Source organism: Anolis sagrei, chromosome 2, assembly GCF_037176765.1.
Source record: "Anolis sagrei isolate rAnoSag1 chromosome 2, rAnoSag1.mat, whole genome shotgun sequence".
In the NCBI taxonomy this organism is placed as follows: domain Eukaryota; kingdom Metazoa; phylum Chordata; class Lepidosauria; order Squamata; family Dactyloidae; genus Anolis; species Anolis sagrei.
The window spans coordinates 32489379-32511692 of record NC_090022.1 but is presented as its reverse complement, the minus strand read 5'-3'; the positions used below and the strand labels follow the sequence as shown (position 1 = coordinate 32511692).

The 22314-nt window shown below is 39.5% G+C and overlaps 1 protein-coding gene across 13 annotated transcripts in view; it reads left to right on the top strand.

Moving 5' to 3' along the window:
• Window positions 1-22314, top strand: part of CADPS (calcium dependent secretion activator) — a 437940-nt gene that overhangs the window by 268089 nt on the left and 147537 nt on the right. For 7 of the 13 annotated variants that reach the window (XM_067463444.1, XM_067463445.1, XM_060766449.2 and 4 more), the window contains exons 12-13: window positions 3188-3324; window positions 18667-18854. In XM_067463444.1, the coding sequence (XP_067319545.1) occupies window positions 3188-3324; window positions 18667-18854 (325 nt within the window). Of the gene's footprint in view, window positions 1-3187; window positions 3325-18666; window positions 18855-20660; window positions 20805-22314 lie in introns of all 13 variants that reach the window. The other 6 variants (XM_060766448.2, XM_060766443.2, XM_060766441.2 and 3 more) reach the window with 1 other exon arrangement.

The following is a 22314-nucleotide window of genomic DNA, read 5'->3' as shown; positions in this document are numbered from 1 at the left end:
AGTTCTATTAAACTAGTTCAAGTAGGTAGAATATAGTTTTAAGTCATGTAAGGATAGGGACTTACTCTAAAATGTAGATAGGTTTACATCCAAGTAGATTGACTTACATATGAATATTCCTGGAGATTGAAGAAAGTATTTTTGGACTGCATTTGCCACAATCCTCCAGTCAACTTGGTCAGTGGCAAGGTTGGTTGGGGGATTCTGGGTGTCATGGCCACAAAAAAAGAATCATTCCCAGGCTTCAGGTTTTAGTGTGTGTTAGCAAAACTTAACTAGTTCAAACAAAATACTTAATGCCAAGAATTGAAGTTGCATTGTAGATGTCCAGCTAGAAATGTCACTGTAAATCAATAAAAGGCAGAAGAAAAAGATAGCATAGTGGGAAAAAAACACTGAAATACACTCATATAGGTAAAAATCCAGAATAACAAGCTATACGCTGCTGGCGGGTTATGATCGTATCATGAAATTATACAATGGAAAGTTATAACTTGGAGAAGGTAATCTAGTGCCTTTCTAACAATTAAGAACCTACAGCTAAAGCACATCTGAGAGATCACCATCCAATCAATATTTTAAAACCCCAATGAAGTAAAGTCTACAATTTGAAGAAGTGATCCATTCTGCTATCTTATTGTAACAGACCCCAATCTCAGGAAGAACATGCGAACACTTCACAACAAGGGTAGCTCACAGTCTACACTCTCATGACTCAAGACTGTGGAATCCTGGGACTTATAATTTGGTGAGTCACCAGCCCATTTGCCAGAATGGGCTAAAGAACTTGTCAACTTACAGCTCCCATGATTTGATAGCATTGAGTAGTGTTGACCTGCAATGTTGATCATTATAGGCTATCACTCACGGCAGAATATGATTGCCTTCCAAATGTAGGGTCTTTGTGGTGGGTCCGTGGGTGAGTGTAGAGACCTATTCTTGATTCGCATGTTATTTCGCAGTGTAGATGCACCCCCAAAGGATGAGTACCTTATCCTGAAATAGCAGAATGTGTGCCCCCCCCCCCACTCCATTTCTTGGACCACAGTTCACCAGTTCTTCCCTTTAGTCCCACTAAATACCCAAATGAACTAGGGCTTGTTTGAGTTTGGAAGCTAAACTTGATCCATCATTGTTAGCCTTTGGTTGGGACTCCACCAATAAATACCAGAAGCTGTTGGTTATATTTTAAAGGAAGAATCTGGCCAACCACCTCTGAGTTTTCCCCTTTAAGAAAACCCTGTGAAAAAAAATCAATGGGGTCACCTTACGCCAACTGGCAATTTGAAGTTGCCATTGACATGTTTTGTGGAGCTTTCTTAAGAGTCATCACTCATGTGTTCAAACTTCAAGTTTTAATATTTAAAAGGGTAATCAAAATACATAATTATTTGTTAAATTAACTATTCTATCAATTCTATTTGTTTTATGTATGTAGCGTTTAAAACATCATTGTCTTCGATATAGTTAGTTAATAGTGCAGCACAGTAGTCATCTCTCATCTTTGCTATCTTTTAAAAGTCTCTTCTATGTTCTTATCACATGAGAGAGGCATTCACAGAGGTATTGTAAACAGGGACACTGCTTCCTAGTTAAGAAATCTCCACTGTTTCTTTATATGGACAGCTTCTCTTGCTGTTTTGGAAATCTGGACTTTAAAAAAAAAGAATCAAATTCTTGTTGTGCTTTTGAAGGGAGAACCATCCCCAAGAAACTCTAGGTTTTCATTTCATTGTGCCCTTCAGATTTGGAAATTCTCTTAAAACAGCAGGAAGCTGTAAACAACGTAGGGTTTAAATCCTGCTTTCTTGTTCTATTTGCTAAGGATTTGGGTGCGATCTTGTGTAGCAAAAGGCTGGATTGGTGAGAAGAAAAACAATCTGAGATACAAGTGTCTTTTAATTCAGACTCTCTGGCTGAACAAAACATCTGGGAAGAGTGCCTTTTGTAGCCAAGCCTCACACTGTGCTTGATTCCTGCAGTTTAGATATATATATATTAATTAATTCAGTTTGATTATAATTATTGCACCCTCCAGGAGTGTATGCCTAAGGATATCATGCAAAAGTGGAATGAGTGTCCTGAAAAAAATAAGGTTATAATTCTATGCCAACTTCCTTAGAGTAAGTCTCACTAAATGAAGCAAAGTAGCTGAATAGGCATGAATAGGATCAGGCAGCATTTTGTTCCCTTCATTCAAGGAAAAGTAGAGTAGACTTTGAATTCCAATAATGTTCTAGTTGTCTTTTCCAGCAATTAATAGTATTAAAAACTAATAAAGTCATAGAATGCTTAATTGGAAGTTATTCCTCTGTGTGACTTATCTGCAATGTGTACAGGAGCACCATTTTGTTGTTTTGGTTTCTTCCAAGGAAAAAAGATTTAAACTATGCTGGAGATAAACAAGATTTTTATCATGTAAATGTGGAGTTTGTTTCCAAAATGTACCAAATCCAAAAAAATTGAAAAATGAGGTATAGTTAGCAAATTGTTGCCTTGGGCTAGAATATTACACACAGATCAAAGCCATCAACATGTATCCTATCACTTGGGTACCATGCTTGGAAAACCGCACTTCATAGCAAAATAAGTCATATCCTCAACATCAATTCTTGTAAAATTTTGTTCAGATGGATTTGGTACCTTTTGGAAATAAGACTCTCAAATAGATTCTTTGACTTTAAGATGAGTAGAAAAGCAGGTGCTACTTTGCTCCCAAAAATCTAAATAGATATCATCTCAGTAAAATAATTTAAGAAAATGTAAAGGATGACATTCTCTCAAAATTATAAGATTCATTAAAATTCCTTAGATTCAAATAAATAGGAACTGACTGGCTGTTAAACTCCCAAAATGCTAATATACATTTGTGGTGAGTTCTTTCTTGTTGTGAGAAGAGGGGGCATTGTTAAACCTTTCTGCTCAATTCAAAATGCAGAATAAATGAATCAAAAGATGCCGATTTTACCTCTGATTTGGGCCTAAAGACAATAAGCCAATCAATCAGTGTTGCAAGTTGACAATGGAAGTAGAAGAATATATTCAATAGAGACTTGTGAGCCTGACATGCACCTAAATGCTAGGTAGCAACTTAGTTCTCATGTGTCATGCTGTGTATTTGATGCATCTAATGCAATGCAATGTGTTTCTCTAAATTGTGTCTCTCTTTATATGTATAAATGAACAGATGCAGATAGAGCTCAAAAGCATGGCATGGATGAATTTATCTCTTCCAATCCCTGTAACTTTGACCACGCTGCACTCTTTGAGATGGTTCAGCGCCTCACTTTGGACCACAGGCTTAATGATTCCTATTCTTGTCTGGCAAGTATGATCTTTGGTATATGCGATATAAATGCCGGGCACCAATGTCTGATCTGGTGAAAGTGTGTGCTGTGCCACTGCAGCCAGTGGAGGTAGTGCTTGCTTACTCCAGGTCCGAATTTGGCCCCGACTGATCATGTGTTTGAGAAGCCTCCTGTGTTGAAGTTACTGTCATCCCTAACCATTGGTCCCATGTCTTGTACAATTTTCTCATTCACATACTATTGCACCAAGAAGCAGAAATGACACTCATATTTTATTCTAATCATGGCCCCTCCTGTCTAGCAATGTGAAATTGACTGTTACTGTAAATACATTTGGCATTTTGGAAAAAAAGTTTATGGAACATATCCTACAAATCGTTCACATTTATGTTTAATCCGTGTTACAATATCAAACGTTGAATTTGATCCTGACAGAGTGACTCGCTCCCTCGAGTCTGACATGTTTTTTGCATGTTTTTGTACACTGCGTATTACATTCAGGTCAATGTTACATATGACCTGTTCTAATGCTGTCCCATAATTATGACACAAGTGAATTGGCATTTCATGCAGTTGTGGTGAATCTATTCTCATCAAAATTCTTAGCAGCCTTTAAAGATGTTGGGGAAATGTTGAATACCAAATTTTGCATTATTATTATTATTGAAGTATAATCTTAATGTATAGCAATGAGCCTGTTATCCAAAGCATACTTTAGGGAAATAAGTGCCACAGAGCTTAAGGATATGTACACCTGTGTTTTGCCTGGTTATTTGAACAAAGTCCCATTCTATCCAACGAGACAGGATTAACAATAAGACATATTTAGGCTGTATTTAACCATGCTGTATTTTTTTATTTTAAGACATGCCCCCCCCCCACTCATATAAACATTTCTAAAAATGGAATACCCCTTAGAATTGTGGGTGCAGACACATACATCCATACATACCTTTTTTCTGTTGGTGTTCATCATACGATTGATAGCATCTTAGAGCCAAAGAAATATGGTATATTACCTTTTTGGAACTACATTTGGATGGGTGAATTGATTAGCTTTATAACCTGTTTTGCAGATCCAAACTGCGAGACATATTTGAAGGTGATTTCCCATGGTTTTGTATAATTAAAGATCAGAGTCTGTGTGGTATGGTGTTTGGGTGCTGAACTATAAGGGTACATCTACACAGCAGAATTAATGCAGTTTGACTCCCCTTAAACTGCCATGGCTCAAAGAAATGGGATAATCATTGTCATCGTCATCATTATCATCTTTATTTATCCCACCCTCTCTGCCAAAAGGGATTCAGGGTGGCTTACAACAAAAATACAATATACATAGTAATAATAGCAACCAAAACAACACAGATCAACAAATTATAATATCAAAACATCACAAAGTATAAAATTTTGTGTTGGAATAAAACATATTATACATGAGGCCAAAAACCAGTTCCTATTATTAACCAATTATTGGTGAGGCTCCAGTACTATTTGGCAGAGGAAGCTAAAGAGCTTGTAAAACTACAACTAGCATGATTCCATAGCAATGAGCCACGGCAGTTAAAGGGGGGTTAAACTGAATTAGTTCTACAGTATAGTTGCAGTCTTGGTCAGGGCTGTTTTGATGTGCCTTCCTTTTGGCACAATTCTCCCTTTCACCTTCCATTCATGCCTCTTGAAATTCCACAGCACTGCTGATCACAGCTGAACTTGAGCTAGCGTGCTGAAGGGCCAGGGCCAGGACTTTGCAGTTTTTGGTGTCTATACCATAGTTTTTAATGTTAGCTTTAGGCCCATCTTTAAATCTCTTTTCCTGTCCCCCCAACATTTGGTTTTCCATTCTTGAGTTGGGAGTAGAGTAACTACTTTGGGAAACTGTGATATCTCATTTTTACATAATGAGATATCTTGGAGATGGAACCCATCTAAACAATTTTACAATTTTGGGTATTGGAGTAATATGGATTTCAGAATCCTGGATAACAGATGCTCAGCCCGTAATAATCAACATTTCTAAAACCCATTCCTAAAAAAAGTACAGCTAAAACCAACATTGGTCACTTTAATTTAACAAAAAAAATTGAAAACAAACGAGTGTGTGAGGCCTACAATTGCTTTGAGGCTCTGCAAGAAATTAAAATGATAGACAGTTCTAATTGCCTGCTGCTGTAATCATATAAAGTCTGCCAGGGCTCACCCACTGAAGAAAAGTCTTCCAATTGTGCATTTCACACAGAGACCCTCATTTCTTGCCCCAGACCAGACAACAAGTTGTCGCCTTAAACCTTACAGGGGAACAGAATCTCACTCAGATTATGGAATCCCAAAGAACTGGTCATCATTAAAATGATCATAACTGTCACTCATCTTTGCTTATATGGACTGTTTCACATCAATTTCAAATTATCAGAACTAATAAGTTTTGTGTGTGGTAAGCCTTCACCTTTGTTCCTCTTTCAAAAAGATGAGTAATTCCCTTCCTTCCCTGCTTCCCATAGAGCATTGTCCCTGCGCAAAACAACCTGGAGAGAATCAGAGAGTACATAATTTCTGGACTACATAAAGCAGCACATATATAGTATCTGCACTGAAAGATGTTGGTAGATACTTAAAAGTGCCCAATTCAAGATAACATTGTTCAGTTGCCTTCCCAATAAGCATTAGTGGGGCCAGGTAATCTATTTAAGAGTACAAGGGGTACAATAGGACTTATCCTCCCAAAGAATTGCAATCATAGTGAGAATGGATTCCCAATGACAATGCTATGGGAAAGTGAAAGGAAGGATGCTTATTCTATGATTCTAAGCATTATAACAACCTATAGATTCCAAATTCTCACACAACTAACACCTGACCAAGAAACACAACATACTGGGGAAGACCAGAACGGCTTAGATACTGATCAGTGGCTCATCCTTGATCAGTGTGTAGGGGATAGCCCTGACTGGGACAACACTTCACAATATTCACACTTACACAATCATGCAGGTGTACCATCCCCAACCATAGACCAGGTGCAACAGGAACACCCACAGGAGAACGATAGGCTCTTGGATGAATCTCAATGGATTGTTCTTGACGAATGCACCGGGGATGTCAAGGAGGAGGACAACACTTTACACCTACCCAATTCACATCAACAGGATCACTTTTCTGGGGACCTACACACTACATTGCACAAAAGGGACCCTGTCAATCCTGAAATTAAACAGGTCTTGGTAGTGGGCGACTCCCTTCTTAGAGGAACAGAAGCCGTCATTTCCAGACCAGATGGGATGGCTCGAGAAATATGCTGCCTACTGGGGGCAAAAATACACCATATCACTCAGAGGCTCACCAGGCTCCTCAAGCCGCATCACCGTCCTCCCCTCATGTTGATTCATGTAGGAACCAACGATACTGCTAGGCATACTTTACAAAAGATCATGAATTATTTTTGAGCTCTCGGAACAAAGCTGAAACAATTTAATGTACAGGTGGTCTTTTCAGCCCTCCTCAGTTGTAAGACACAGTCCTACAAGGGCCAGAAAAATAGTACAGGTCAATGACTGGCTTATAAAATTGTGTCAGGAGGAACGCTTTGGCTTCCTTGACTATGGCCTGCTTTTCCAGGAGGATGGCCTACTGGCAAGGGATGGGGTGTATCTCACACAAGTAGGAAAACACCTTTTAGCTCACGGACTCGCAAACCTCATTAGGCACACTTTAAACTAGGTCCACCGGGGGAGGGGGACAACAGCCTTGTGAACAGTACTTTACCCACAATGTCAGGGAACCGCCAGAAGGCTAAACGGAGGGCTGCACAAACACAACAAGGACCAAGTACCGAAAGCACAATAATCCCAAATAAACAGCTCAGGGGAAGATCTCGGGGGGCTCACATGTCTTTACACAGAGCATGGGAAATAAATGCACAGAGCATGGGAAATAAACAAGACGAACTCCAACTTTTAGCACAACACCACAAATATGATGTCATAGGCATCACTGAAACTGTTCAGCAGTGGAACTCTCTGCCCTGGAGTGTGGTGGAGGCTCCTTCTTTGGAGGTTTTTAAACAGAGGCTAGATGGCCATTTGTCAGGGGTGCTTTAAATGCAATATTCCTGCTTCTTGGCAGAGGGTTGGACTGGATGGCCCAACTCTATGATTCTATGATTCTGTAACATTCTTCAGACTTGTTAATCAAGACTATTCAGTTAAAGTAGAATGGAAATGTTCTGAGCCTCCCAAAGCCATTGACTTTTAAAAAATGAATCTATGTAACATGATTTTTCAGAATACTAACAAATGAAAGTGGGTGTTTATAACACCACTAGAGTCTTTTACCAGTCTTTGCAAAAATAATGTACACATACCACAATCTGTTCTAGTTCTTCACAGGCTTTATGATGTGGAGGTCTGGCATTTTTTTTCCTAATGTATCAGTGCTTGGTACCATATTTGTCCCCATTTGCTACAACTATCCCTATCTATCCTGAAAAATCTTAACAGCACATCACCTGATGGCTTAGGGACCTGCACTGCCCTATGCAATATCAGGCTTATTTACACATCAGTAAAGATACATCTGTATTGATGTTATGGTTTCTTCTACTGACCCCACTACTCTAACTGTATTGTAGAATCTCCTGAACACAACCAAACATCCCATAATAGCTGCCATATAGACCTGTCATTTAAAACCAAACACAGCAACTAAAATGCATTCCACACTTGGATTTCAGCTACTAAACATAGGGTGTTGGAGTTGTAGAATCACAGTTCTTAGAAAATTAGTTTGGGTCATAGGTTTGGCTGAGAGAATGCACATATCATGATCTTGAATAAATGTTTTCCTTTATCATGCTATTTTATCATAATATAAATCTTCATTGCCTTTGGTTTGTTGGGTGTTTGTTGGGCTGTATGGCCATGTTCCAGAAGCATTCTCTCCTGACGTTACCCCTGCATCTATGGCAGGGATCCTCAAAGGTTGTGAGGTCTTTCTTGAAAAATATATATTATCCAACATGTTGGTGCTCAATAGGTAAACATGGATCTTTTTTCAGAGTGGAGTGAAACTATCTTCAAAGTAGCAACTAGCCACGAACAATTTGCTAATAGAAAATGGATACAATGCATACTAGAAATACTAAGGGGTAGGATTAACAATTGATATACATCACACCTCCAGCCTTAATATCTAATAAACCCACTGAAGCAAGAAGATAGGTCTTCATTTTCTGGCCCCTAAATCTTACGTTTATTCATATGTAGATAGTATTTTGGCTCACCCTCCTTTTATATACATAGATTAACAAATAGCAAATATAAGGGTGATGGATATATCTGTCTTCAGATGCCTATACCATCTTTCCCTGGGAGGCAAAAGTTGTCCAATGATTCACATAGAAGATGGATGCCTACCTTTTGGTCAGCAAGTTCAGCAGCTCAGTGGTTTAACCCCGCTGCACTACTGGGGGTCCTTATGACAACATGTAGAAGAAAAACACATTTATTTTCACATTTTTTCTAGGTTCTCTCTCTCCGTCTTTCTGTGAAAGACAGTTAACAGCATTCTCCAATTTTTAGGCTTTACACAGGTTTTCACACTGAGATTTCTCATGCCATATACACAAGTTTATATACAAGCTGCTTTGAAAATAACTGGTTATCAAATATAACTTGCAAGGCTATATTGTTGTTGTTTCTCCAGACAAGATATCAAACTGGCTAACATGTGAGAAATTGTGTCAGTCGGTCTCTAGTAGAAATCTGACACATGTGGATTAATTCAAATGGAACCAATTCAGAAACTGGAAGACATGTATAGCAGGTGTCTAACTCCCTAAATTTAGAATAAATACAGTAGGCACTCCGTTGCAAACTCCTGACTGTTTTTAAGGCCAGGGTTGCTAACTTTGTGATATTTCCAGGAGGCATCTCAAGAAGACAGAGATGCCCTGAAAGGCAACATCCTTGCTCTTTCTTGAGCCCATGCTGGATAGCTTCAGTTGATTTCCCATAATTTGACTGAGGCAAACTGTATGAAAACAAAGAAATTGACTCATTGCAGATAAGACAGAGGCGACACTTCTTGGCAGGGAGAAGCATTTGGAAGGAGAAGCAGAGGTGTTGTTGGCATCATTTACTGAAGCTGCCTGCCACAGTTTCCATAGCCATGGGCTTCTCAGAGCGTGTATCTGCAAATGGCCTTTTAGAAAGGGCCTGCTCTGTCTATCATTTGCACTTGCTCTCTTCTTATTTAGCTCCAGTCCTTGCCTTTTCATCCTAAAGATTTGACATGTGATGACTAACGCATTCTGCCCTACTATCCTTGAAATTCCACCCAGGAGCTACAGAGATGACTACTCTCTTCTTTAAATCTGAAAAGAAACAAAAATAGAATTTTAATGAACGGTGGTTTTGCATAAAACTATAGCTTTATTAAAAAGGAGGGGGGAAATGCAGATTTTTGTGAAAATGTCAGACTCAATGAATCCAAGACAATCAGCATTGTAAATGAAAAGAAAATCCCAATCTAATGGGAAGAATCAAAATAGTCATAAGGAAATGCTGAACAATTATGTGGAAATCCTGAAATTCTTTCAGTACTGCCTGGAAAAGTTCTTTTCAAAGATTACATTTAGAAATTTAATTTTGGATGATTTCAAAAACTGAACCACCTCAACTGGGCTGTACAGGCCAATGGATACTCCACCTCAGACATCAGAAGAGCTGCAAGACCAAGAACAAGCCATGAGAATAAAGATGAAGATCCACCCAGAGGAAAAGTGTTCCTGCCATACATCAAGGGAACCACTGACCGCGTAGGGAAGCTGATGAGAAAACACAACATACAAACTATCTACAGACCCACCAAGAAAATCCAACAAATGCTACATTCAGCAAAGGACAAGAGGGATCCTCTCACTTCTGCAGGAGTCTACCGTGTACCATGCAGCTGTGGACAAGTCTACATAGGGACCACCAAACGCAGTGCCCAAACACGAATCAAGGAACATGAAAGGCACTGCAGACTACTTCAACAAGAGAAATCATCCATAGCAGAGCACCTGATGAACCAACCTGGACACAGCATTTTATTTGAGAACACAGAAATGCTGGACCACTCTCACAACCACTATGTCAGACTACACAGAGAAGCCATTGAAATCCACAAGCATGTGGACAATTTCAACAGAAAGGAGGAAACCATGAAAATGAACAAAATCTGGCTACCAGTATTAAAAAACTCTAAAATTGCAACAGCACAACAACAGAGAGGAAGCAGGCAGGGACATCTAATTACCTCTCAACAAAAGTTTTCCCCAGGCACAGTCAGGCCACTGTATGCTAATCAAGGTGGTCAGTTGAAACATTCACACCTAGCTCCAGCAGACAATAGTCCTTTGTCTCACCCTGGTCATTCCACAGATATATAACCCTTTTGCCTAGTTCCAACAGACCTCACTACCTCTGAGGATGCTTGCCATAGATGCAGGCGAAACATCAGGAGAGAATGCCTCTAGACCATGGCCATATAGCCCAAAAAAACCTACAACAACCCAAACAGTATTTGGCTGTGGCACACACACAGGCTGCCGTTTGGCAATCAGGGGTCAATGTGGGGAAGCCCAGAGACTGCAGCCTTTGCTTCAGGAATCAGCTTACTCCTAGACCTCAACTTTCAGAAGATCCACAAGGATGACTCTGTTGCTCTTGCAGTATAATGATTATGATAATAACAACTTTTTATGTATTACATGCCTCTCCTTATGACTCGAGGCAGTGCACAATACATGTAAAATATGCCAACATAATAAAATACATTCAATAAAAATACATATTAAAGCATATTTCTATAAAATACACATATTATCATACACAGAACAAAGATTAAAATAAAATAGACATAGAAAGTGAATTTAAAATTCATAGTTAACTACTGATTGGGTAGGCCTGCTGGGTGAGTTAGGTCTTTAGTTGTATCCTAAATTCTGACGGCTGACCTAGCTGCCAAAGCTCATCTGGCAGGCCATTCCACAGTCTTTGGGCAGCCAATGAAAAGGTCCTCTGGGTGACGGTTGCCAGTAGGGTTCTGGCTGGTTGAAATAAACACCCCACAGAGGACCTAAGTGTTCAGAGTAGATTGTACAGGAGAAGGTTAACCTGTAGATAACCTGGACCCAAACCACATAGGGCTTTAAAGGTCAAAACCAATACTTTGTACTTTGCTTGGAAACTAATTGGCAACTAGTGACTTTAGTATGGATGTGATGTGCCCACTCCTAGATGTTCCTGTAACTAGTCTGGCTGGCTGCTATGATTTGAACTAGAGATGTGAAGGAAAGAAAAAGAATGCAATTAAAGGAAAATATTATCTTTTTATCTAAAACCTTTTCACCCCATAAAAATAATAAATGGGTTATGGAATATTTTCTTTTAGAATGGGTGCTCATATATTCACCCACACCCACATTGATCCTAAAAACACATCTCCAGAAAATATTCCCCTCCTGAAAGTTATGTGAGCTTCCTGAAGTCCTCCAGTGCAATTCTAGGGTATGTTTCCAGCCCAAGTATAGTCAGAATAAAGTTCACCATAATCCACACTTTCAATACCCAGGGTGTGTGTGTTACTTGAAATGTATCCCTCTACATATATGGGACTTGTACAGTATCTCCCGTCCTTGCAATTCCTGGCCTTTGGTAGTTTCTCTCCGATCTCTTGGTGGATGAGAGTCCTTTACATTTGTCTGGTGTTATGGAGTATTAGAGGCAACAGAATATATTTCTTTATCATTTTTGGAAGTAGAAATAGTAGCAGTAGGAATAATTTCACTACTGTTTATGGTTTCATTTTACTGGGTTTCTTTCTTTCTTTCTTTTGGAGTTTTGTGATGGGTTGTTTTTGTTTTTGTCTGCTCCTGGCAAACACTAAGAAGTTTCTTTATAATTCAAGGGTTACTTGCAGTTCTGGACCCTTGTCACTCCATTAGTAACAAATATATTCTCTAAGAAAGAACATTCAATTTGTAATTATTTTCAGAACAAATGGTACTTATTAATATATCAAACACCATACATTGATGCCAAGTCACACATAATGCATTTTATGGTTTTCAGATAGTAAAATGAGCTTCAATCAGCAGGAGTGCTAACAATTCATTTATCCAGTTTTTTAAAAATGACCTTTTCCTTTTAAAAAGTAGGGACAACTGTGTGTGTCCCCCACCCCCTGCCATGGGGGTGACATCTCTAGTCTTATGGCTGGCTGCTGAAGTGAGTTGCTAAAGCCATAGACCCCACACTGTTGACTCCTGGCTTCCAAATTGTCATGGAGAGTTCCCCACCATGCCGACAGTAAGTTAGGGATGTTGGTGGGTCAGCATGGATGGTGCTGCTGAATGCTATCACCCACACTGACTGTTAAATAGCATATGCAAGTGTAAATTAGAGTTATGCCTGCATTTGTCACCAATACGATTCCAGATGAGGTTTTTATTGACGATTAATAGCTGACTATCTCCTCCTCCTCAACTTTATTTTTATCCCACCTTTCTCCCCATAGGGACTCAAGGCAGCTAACAATGACAGAAAATACCTTAAACTTCATTTATGGAAAACAGTCACTACCAGTTTGGGTCAATTCTGCAATATCAATATATTAAAATTGTTAAGATCTAAGATAATGAAAGCTAGGAACCAGGTTTCCTGCTCTGTTCTTTTCCAAAAATAAAATAACAGAACAGAACAGAACAGAACAGTATGAAAAAAAAAGTACCTGAATTTGTTGATCTGGATCTGGAAAAGGAGATGAAGATCAAAAGATGCTCCTCCTCAGGACCACACTACTTACAACACAATTGGTGCTTTCCCTTCCCTTCAAGAGCTACTTTTGTATTTTAAAAAACCTAGAAATTGCCCCTGAAATATGTCTTGGTGCCATGGAAGGCTGCAGTGGGAAGGAGAAGAGGAAAGTGTCCCAGTTCTTCTGGCAGTGGATGTGGAAGCACACCACTGGAATTTGGCCAAAGTAAAATAACAAAAGACCTATAAGTAAGAACAACCATCTGCTGGAATGATACTGGCTCTGGGAAATTTTCCATGGCAGACATAATCTGATCTCAAATGGCAGATCACACGAGAGAGCCTATGAAAGAGAAGTGTCAGCTACTGCAAAATTTTCCATCATGTGAACTAAATCATGATTTATGAGCAAGACTAGAAACATCAGGACACACAAAGTAAGGCAGATAACAACTTGAAAAATGAACTTAATCTATAACTGTAGTTTTGTTTCTGAGCAACATTCCAATTGAAGCTTCTACTAACTAGGTGTGTTTCGCAGCATAAGTACAAATAACTATCCATGTAATTTATGTTGCCTGATTTTCCTGGGATTTTGACAAAGTGAATACAGAAACAAATATTAGGGTTGAATTATATTGGTGTGTGCTTTCAAGTCATTTCCATCTTATGGGGACCCTATATTGGCAAGATTTGTTCTATAGAAGGATTGTCTGAGGCAGAAATCAGACTGAATCCTTGAACTAAAGTATAATAGAGCAGCTTATTGGACTATTTTTTCAGGTATGAAAATAGCAACACATTGTGTCTAAATGTTGCCTGAAGTTGCATATCCTACTCAAATATGTATTTTTCAACAACTGCAGGGGGTGTTCTGGGATTTAACACCCCCCCCCCCTTTTAACATTCCCCACACCCTCCCTTTCACCTTACCAAAATATCTCTGAAAAGTAAAACAACCTGGAATTTCAAAATATGGGAAATATTTCTGCTTCAGTTGGCACTACAGTTCAAACCTCTAGAAGGTTTTTGTTGGTTTTTTGTTTTTTGGGGGTTTTTTTGTAATATATAGAAAAGAAACAACTATCAGAGGAGCTTTATGACAGTCCAACTTCTGTGTTATTCTCAATCGGCATTTTCATTTTCACACATGCGCTTTCTGGCGGTTGGAAGAATGAAAGGAATGATGTCTGTTTCCCATGCCTTTGATTCTGCCCCTCATTATTTTAATCCCTTTTCAATCTGTTCTGGAGTTGGCCCAACAAGGATAAGCAAATCCCTTCGACTGAGTTCTTAATTGATATTTCTTCAACTCTCCTCAACAGTAGCTATTTTGGCATCCAGAAAAGATTTGGTGTCATCTGAGTGGTAGAAAATATATTTTAATCTTTTCACAGCAGCGTCATTTTAAAGACGTAGCATTTGGGGTGGCAGATGGGGTGGCAAAGAAGTTGCCTAAAGGGGCAGGGCACTGATCTAGTCGCCGCAGGAACTTTTCAATTAAAAGATGAAAGATTTTTGCAGTTTTGGAGCATTAAAGCAATGCATCTGATCAATTGTTCAGCACCCTTACCAATACTTACGATTTGTGAACATAGTGTATGGGTGCATTTGTAATGTATGTGCAGAATTAAAATGAAAGTGTGAAAAAGCTACCTAAGAAGATACCACTGTCATCTACATAATGAAAGTTCATTTGCAAAAAAAATGGCATCATGTTCTGGCATGCTGCAATAGTTTTACAAGGACTCATGTTTAATACTTTGTTCCCATGTAACCTTGAGATTTCACTATTATAACACTTCTTAACACGTGCAGCTGCCCTTGCAGAACATTCAGAGAAATTAATTAATGTAAACTGAGTAGACTGCTGAAAATATAATGCCCTATGCCTACAAAACACCTGCACAGATCGGCTTCCAGTCACCTCCCATCCATGCTCAGTTGTTGTGATAGTGAACTATAAAGCCTGTTAAAGGGATTAAATTTTGTATATGTTGAGAAATTTGTTCACATTAGATGGAGCCTCCTTCAATATAGATCAGTAGTTCTCAAACTGTGGTCCTCCAAGAGTTTGGGACCTCAGCACGAGAATTCCTAATGATTGACTAAGATGGTTCAGACTTCTGGGAGATGAAGGCCAAATGATCTGGAAGATAATGGTCCCAGTCTCTCACTCTCTTTGTCTAGAGAAAGGTTGGAATTTGTGTTTCCTTCCAAATGTTGTTGAACTGCAATTTCCAGAAGTTCTTACCAAAATCACCTATGGTCAGAAATTGATTGATTGATTGATTTTAAGCATTTATACCATGTCCTTCTCGACCTCCAAGGAGGGACTCAGAACGACTTCCAAATAGGCAACAATTCAATGCCAAGCATGATATAAAACATATAATTAATACATCCATATACATTAAAATAGTTAAAAATATATGCATTAGAACTAGTTCACCAGATTAAAACTGCTGTATTAAATCCGTCATCCAAAACAGTCCAAATACAGTCCAATAAAATCTTGTCTTCCTAGTAAAACAACTATTCTGTGAATGCTTGATCCCATAATCAAGATTTAAGTTTCTTCTGGAAGGTCAGAAGGGAGGGAATGGATCTAACCTCATTAGGGAGTGAATTCCACAGCCGAGGGGCCACCATGGAGAAGGCCCTGTCTCTCATCCCCACCAAACGTGACTGTGATGGTGGTGGGACTGAGAGCAGGGTCTCCCCGGATTATCTTAAGGCCCTAGATGGTTCACAGAGGGAGATACGTTTGGACAGGTAAACTGGGCCGGAACCATTTAGGGCTTTATAGGTTAACACCAGCACTTTGAATCGAGCCTGGAAGCTAATAGGCAGCCAGTGGAGCTGGTGTTGCAAGGGAGTTGTCCGTTCCTTGTACCCTGCTCCCATGAGCAACCTGGCTGCCGAGCGTTGGACTAGCTGAAGCTTCCGAGTAGTCTTCAGAGGCAACCCCACATAGAGTGTGTTGCAGTAGTCTATTCGGGATGTAACCAGAGTGTGGACCACTGTGGCCAAGTCAGACTTCCCAAGATGGAAAGTTGCAGACTTCCCAATGATGGGAGTTGCAGTTCAGCAACATCTGGCAAGCCATGTGCCCTTTGCTTAAAGAGAAATTATCTCCCCCTCCTAGACAAACATTTTGTCTGTATGTCCAGATGAATGCATATTGGTATCCCAACTCTTTGCCTTGTCAAATTCAGTTGTATCTCACACAAGTTTTGGAAGTTATTGATCACAAGATCAGAGCAAAGGTACAAAGCTATCCATGAAAGACTACATGAAGATTGGCAGTGGAGTCATGTGCCATCTCAGAGATATTGACAAGCTGGAATGTGTCCAGAGGAGGGCGACTAAAATGATCAAGGGTCTGGAGAACAAGCCCTATGAGGAGCGGCTTAGGGAACTGGGCATGTTTAGCCTGAAGAAGAGAAGGCTGAGAGGAGATATGATAGCCATGTATAAATATGTGAGAGGAAGCCACAGGGAGGAGGGAGCAAGCTTGTTTTCTGCTTCCTTGGAGACTAGGACGCGGAACAATGGCTTCAAACTACAAGAGAGGAGATTCCATCTGAACATGAGGAAGAACTTCCTGACTGTGAGAGCCGTTCAGCAGTGGAACTCTCTGCCCCGGAGTGTGGTGGAGGCTCCTTCTTTGGAAGCTTTTAAGCAGAGGCTGGATGGCCATTTGTCAGGGGTGATTTGAATGCAATATTCCTGCTTCTTGGCAGGGGGTTGGACTGGATGGCCCTTGAGGTCTCTTCCAACTCATTGATTCTATGATTCTATGATTCACACAAATACACAAATGAGGCATGTGCTAAGATTAGAACCCTGCATTTCCCATACAGAGTGCTCAAACTCTATTTTTTTCAGAGATAATATAAGACTTGTAGACAGTACTGTTGTAAAGATATGATGTGTGTCTTATGATCTGGCAAAAAACACCATATACAAGTAACTATGACGTTTAGGTGGTTTATTGTGCCACACAGTAATCATTTAATGTTTATTCTGCCCCTAGTTTCCTGCACTGCAGTTGGTGCATTTAAATGCCAATGGCCAGAATGTAGATGGCTCCCCTCCCCGAATGTATGAATTATGACTGGTGCCTGACTCATTGCTTTAATTATCTGCAAACTTGCTTGTGCTCTAATCATAGCATGCAGCAATTAACTTGTGTGTATGTATGTGTGTGTTTGTTTTGCTGATTATTAGCAGTTGTAAGAGGAAGAAAGATAAGTTGTGAAAGCTGCACAATTTCTCATTGTTTTTGTAATTGGATTTCTTCTGGTTGTGTTAACATGCAGAAGCAGAAGGAACTGGAAGCATCCAATGAATTAGTTATGATAGAGACTGCATCTCAGGATGTATAAAAAAAGATTTTATTCCTCAAATTAGCCTAACATGTTTCAGCCAAGAAATATTTGTATATCTATCAGTTGCCAGGCATAAGATTTTTTTTAGAAAAAAAATCCCTGTCGGTTGATTTTCAAATTGCTTTGTGAGTATTTAGAGGCCATTCTTTTACATGAATTCAATGGTATCTGATTTAATGTATTATTTCTTAATGGATGCATTATATATGCAGTTTAACAAGTGGCATGTACTCTTCCTCTTATGCCTTGTCTGTAATTGTTAATGCATATGTATTATCGCTCCTTCTTTATCTTTTAGCATACTCAGAAGAAGCCCATACACATATTTTGGGGTGGAGCAGGGAGGTGTCTTGGGCTGATTAAACCTTTTTCAACACATCCAGATTCCAAACACTCTCTCTTTGTTCATCTATATTGGAATTATGATACATTGGGAAAATTCATTTTTGTACATCTATTGATCAAGTAGCATCTACCAGAGGAGAAAATTCTCTCTTTCTTTCTCCATCTCTCTCTTTCTCTGTCTCCCCAGTGGAGTGCCTTCACCATCTGCTATTACATGTTGGAGAACCACCAGAGCCCATTTTTGTGGACATATAAGGGGACTTTAAGGTAGAATAGGAGATGGGAAATTTTTACTGCATTAACACAAAAGTTAGAGAGAGCACTAGGCTTCCCCAACTAATGTGAAATGTTCTTGGATGTGTATCAATTTATTTTAATTATGTAAGGCTCTGTGATTTGCGGTTGTACAGTATGATCCCCTTATCCATGGACTCAATGGCTATGGTTTCATTTACCCACACTTCCAAGAATATTCCCCCCAGAATGGTATGTTTCTGGTCCAAGCACACCATAGAATAGCACTAGAGAACATAGGCCATAAATGCTTCAGGCCCACAAATGGAAGTGTTCAGGCTATGCTAATATACTGCTATTCTATGGTAAGCTTCTGGCCCAAGTATAGTCAAAATATAGGATTCGCTATTATTTGTCATTTACTGGTATCTAAAAGTGGTTATGGAATGCATCCCCTATAAATATGGAAGTCATATGGTATTTGCAATGTGTTTTTCTTTATTTATTTGTATTGTTTATTGCTCTCTGATTTACCTTTCGAAAATTAATTTTTAATGTTTGAAATCAGTGCTCTCTATTTCTACACAGGGCTGGTTCAGTCCTGGCCAAGTATTCGTGCTAGATGAGTACTGTGCTCGTAACGGAGTGAGAGGCTGCCACAGGCATCTCTGCTACCTCAGTGATTTGCTTGAGCGAGCAGAAAATGGAGCGATGGTTGACCCCACCTTGCTTCACTACAGCTTTGCTTTTTGTGCATCACACGTTCATGGCAACAGGTAAGGGGGATTTGCTTGCCCCGCCACTGTGGGGAGCATCCCTTCCTCAGTGAAATATCTCTTCATTTAATGTGCCAATAAGTATCTGTTTAGTTACTGACTGTTATATGAATCTGTCACAGAATATAACTGAGAATGGAATCGGTTTTGTTTTCATTTCCATGGTTTTTGAAAGCAACAAGAAATTAAGTTCAAATATCAAATGACTCACCTTGAAAAATGGTTTTATGCATTTTTGGAAAGGTAGCATGACGCTGCAGGACAGATCTCCATTGGGGTACAAGAGTATATTTGCCAAATATCACTTTAATTTAAATAACATCACTATATGGTCTGTTTGCTTTACCTGGGGTTTTTTAAAGTTGTGTTTTACCCTGTTTTGGGATGTGAGGAGAGGTGAATAACAAATTATTGTTATTGTTACAGTTATTGACTGGGGAAATCTGGGGGGAAGGAGACCAAAAACTTCAATGAGTTTCTTACAAATAATGGCCAGAATCACTTTGGTGACACATGCACACATAGATCTTTTTGAGAAAGTTACAAGGGACAATGAACAAACTCCTCATGAGACAAGAAAACAGATTACTCAAGGCAGGATTCATACTCCAAAGATGTTGCCATGCCTGCATATGGGCCAGAGGAAGGAGTCAGGTGGCTAGGCGGTGGCCATTCCAGCCATAGTTTTGTAGTAGGAGAAGAGAAGGGAGGTCTTGTTTGAAAACTGAGCTTTCTTCCAGGAGTGGCAGTACTGCAGGACTGTGTTTGTACTACCCATGTCATGCAAGATCTCAGCCATATTTCCTTTATGTCAAGAAATATGTTTCAAATGTGTTAGGAAATTGTACACATTTGAATCTTCATGTGGTCACTGTACTGAACCAGATAGAAAGCAGCAAAGATTTAACAAAACATCCTCTAGGCATATCACGAGAGGAAGGAAAGGAAGGAGTGAGGTGGCTACTTTTTGCCTTTCTTCAAATCCTTTTGACTACATTAAGGCCTTACTTGGCTGCTGGTTGATCCAACATATTTGTAACTTCTTTCTGACCCATGAGGCTGCTAGGACACTGTTAAAGGCTATGAGATAATTACTCCCAATATAAAGGTGTCACAAGCTCTCTACCAGGGCATCATTAGATTGTTGTTAGTTTTTACTAATCCGCATGTTTTTCAGTTTAGTGTAATGCAATGGATCAGACTTTGTACCTGCTAAAAGTTAATTGACATTGAAAATCTCCTCTGTCACTGTTTGATAGTCCTAATAGTTTCACTGACATTTCAAGCTCACATTTTGCCTGAAAGTGTTGCTGATATAAGTTTCTTTGCCATAGTGACTGTTTGGTATTTGTTGCCCTGATGGTTTTCTTTTTGGAAGTTGTGTTCTATACAGTGAGATATCACACTCTGCTCTACATATGTTACTGAATAACAAAGTGTTACAAAATAATGAAGTGTTTTTGTAAGCTCTCTGGTAAACATCATAATGAATTATTATACACATTGCCGGGTATTTCACATTGTAAGGCTGCCACTCAAGTCACAGCTTGTGTGATCCTTCTTGTCAGGACAACAGGGTTTGATTCTCCTTATTTTTCTTTTGATTCTTCTTTCTTTTGCTTCTTTTGTTGATTGTTGAATCATTTATTTCTGTTTCTCTTCTTTCTATTATTATTATTATTATTATTATTATTTACCTTTAGCTTGTTTTCTTTCACTTTGTCTGTTATTATTTCTTTCATTTTTCTTTCTGTTTCTGTTATCCTTCAATTATTCCACTTTAAAACATCCCTATCATGTGCAAAGTCAAAAAATGGGAGAACTACTTGGTGGCATAATGCCAGTTGCAAATAATCCCCCAGCCATCGAAGTAGAGCCAAAAAAGGATTCCAAAAAGGATTCCAAAAAGAAGAAAGACACAAAATCGCAGCCACCTCCAGAGCCCAAAAGGTAAGAAATAATAGTTTACATGACTGAGTTCAATAAAGAATTCTGTATTGATTATTAGTTATTTGTTTACATGACATATTTTAGGGACAAGCCCTCTATAGTTTACATCATATCAAGGTAAAATATAAAATCAGGTCATTTAATAACATTTAAAATCATCTCACTTACGGCAGCAGCGAACTATGTGAATATGGGTTGCTTGTATTTGTATGGTGAACTGGGAGTTGAAACTCCTTTTTCTTTCTGGTCTTTGTGGAATACCTATGGTTCACCTAAGTCTATGCAGTCTAATCTAGAGTCAAGAGATCCTTTCCAAAACTTTATAACAAGACTCTGCCTTCACTGCATGGATACATTTTTCCAAGTGTGTAACTTACATCCATTTGGTTTAACCTTCTAGTGATTCCTGTAGGGTTAATTGAATCTGCTTGCATTGCAAATTGCATACAACAGATGAGAAATGTGCATCTGTACTGTAGAATTAATGTGGTTTGATACTGTGTTAATTGCCATAGCTCAGTGGTATGGAATCCGGAGGCTTGTAGTTTGGTGAAGAACCAGTGCTCTTTGGCATTGAAAGCTAGACCTTATAAAACTCCAGCTCTCATGATTCCATAGCATTGTGTCATGGCAGTTAAAATGGTGCCAAGTGATGTTAATTCTACAGTGTAGATCAGGCATGTGCAAACTTTCTAACTTGGGGACAGGATGGCAGGCCAGAGTGGAGTGGGCAGGCCTGGAGGGAGGGGTTCTTCCCCAAGCCCCCCTCCCTGCTCTTTCCTCCCCTTCCTCTTCTCTTTTGGAGCAGAAAGTGAAGGAAAGATGGAAAATGTTTGGATCCCAAAAGGGTTGGCCTTGGTCAGGTGGACAGAAGACACAAAGTGTTTCCTTGAGACCCTGTATTGCCTACTCCCAATATAGATATCTAGAATCCTAGAACTGAGTGAGATCCCCAAGGACCATCCAGTCCAACTCCTTGCCATGCAGGAAGGCATAATCAAAGCACTCCCGATTGACCACCTCTGCAGAAAAGCTTCCAGAGAAGGAGACTCCACCACATTCTGAGGCAGCCTATGCCACTCTCCAACAGCTCTTAACCTCAAGAAGTTCTTCTTAATCTTTTCAGTCAAGTCTCTTTCCCTTCCACTTGAACCCATTGCTCCCTTCTGCCCTGGTCTCTAAGCAGCAGAAGTTACTTTTCTCCCTCCTTCTCCTCAATGGGACAACCTTTGAAATCTCAGAACATGGTTCTCATGTTCCCTTTCTATCTTCTCTTCTCCCAAACAAACATCCTCAGGAGGAAAGGAGGAAGGAAAAAAAGAAGGAAAGAAGGGAAGATGAATGGAAGGAAGGGAAGGGTGGAAGAGAATAGAGGGAGGGAGGAGAGAAGGAAGGCAAGACAAAGGGGAGGAAGGAAGGAAGGAAGGAAGGAAGGAAGGAAGGAAGGAAGGAAGGAAGGAAGAGGGGGGAAGGAAGGACGAAAGAGGGAAGGAAGGACGAAAGGGTGGAA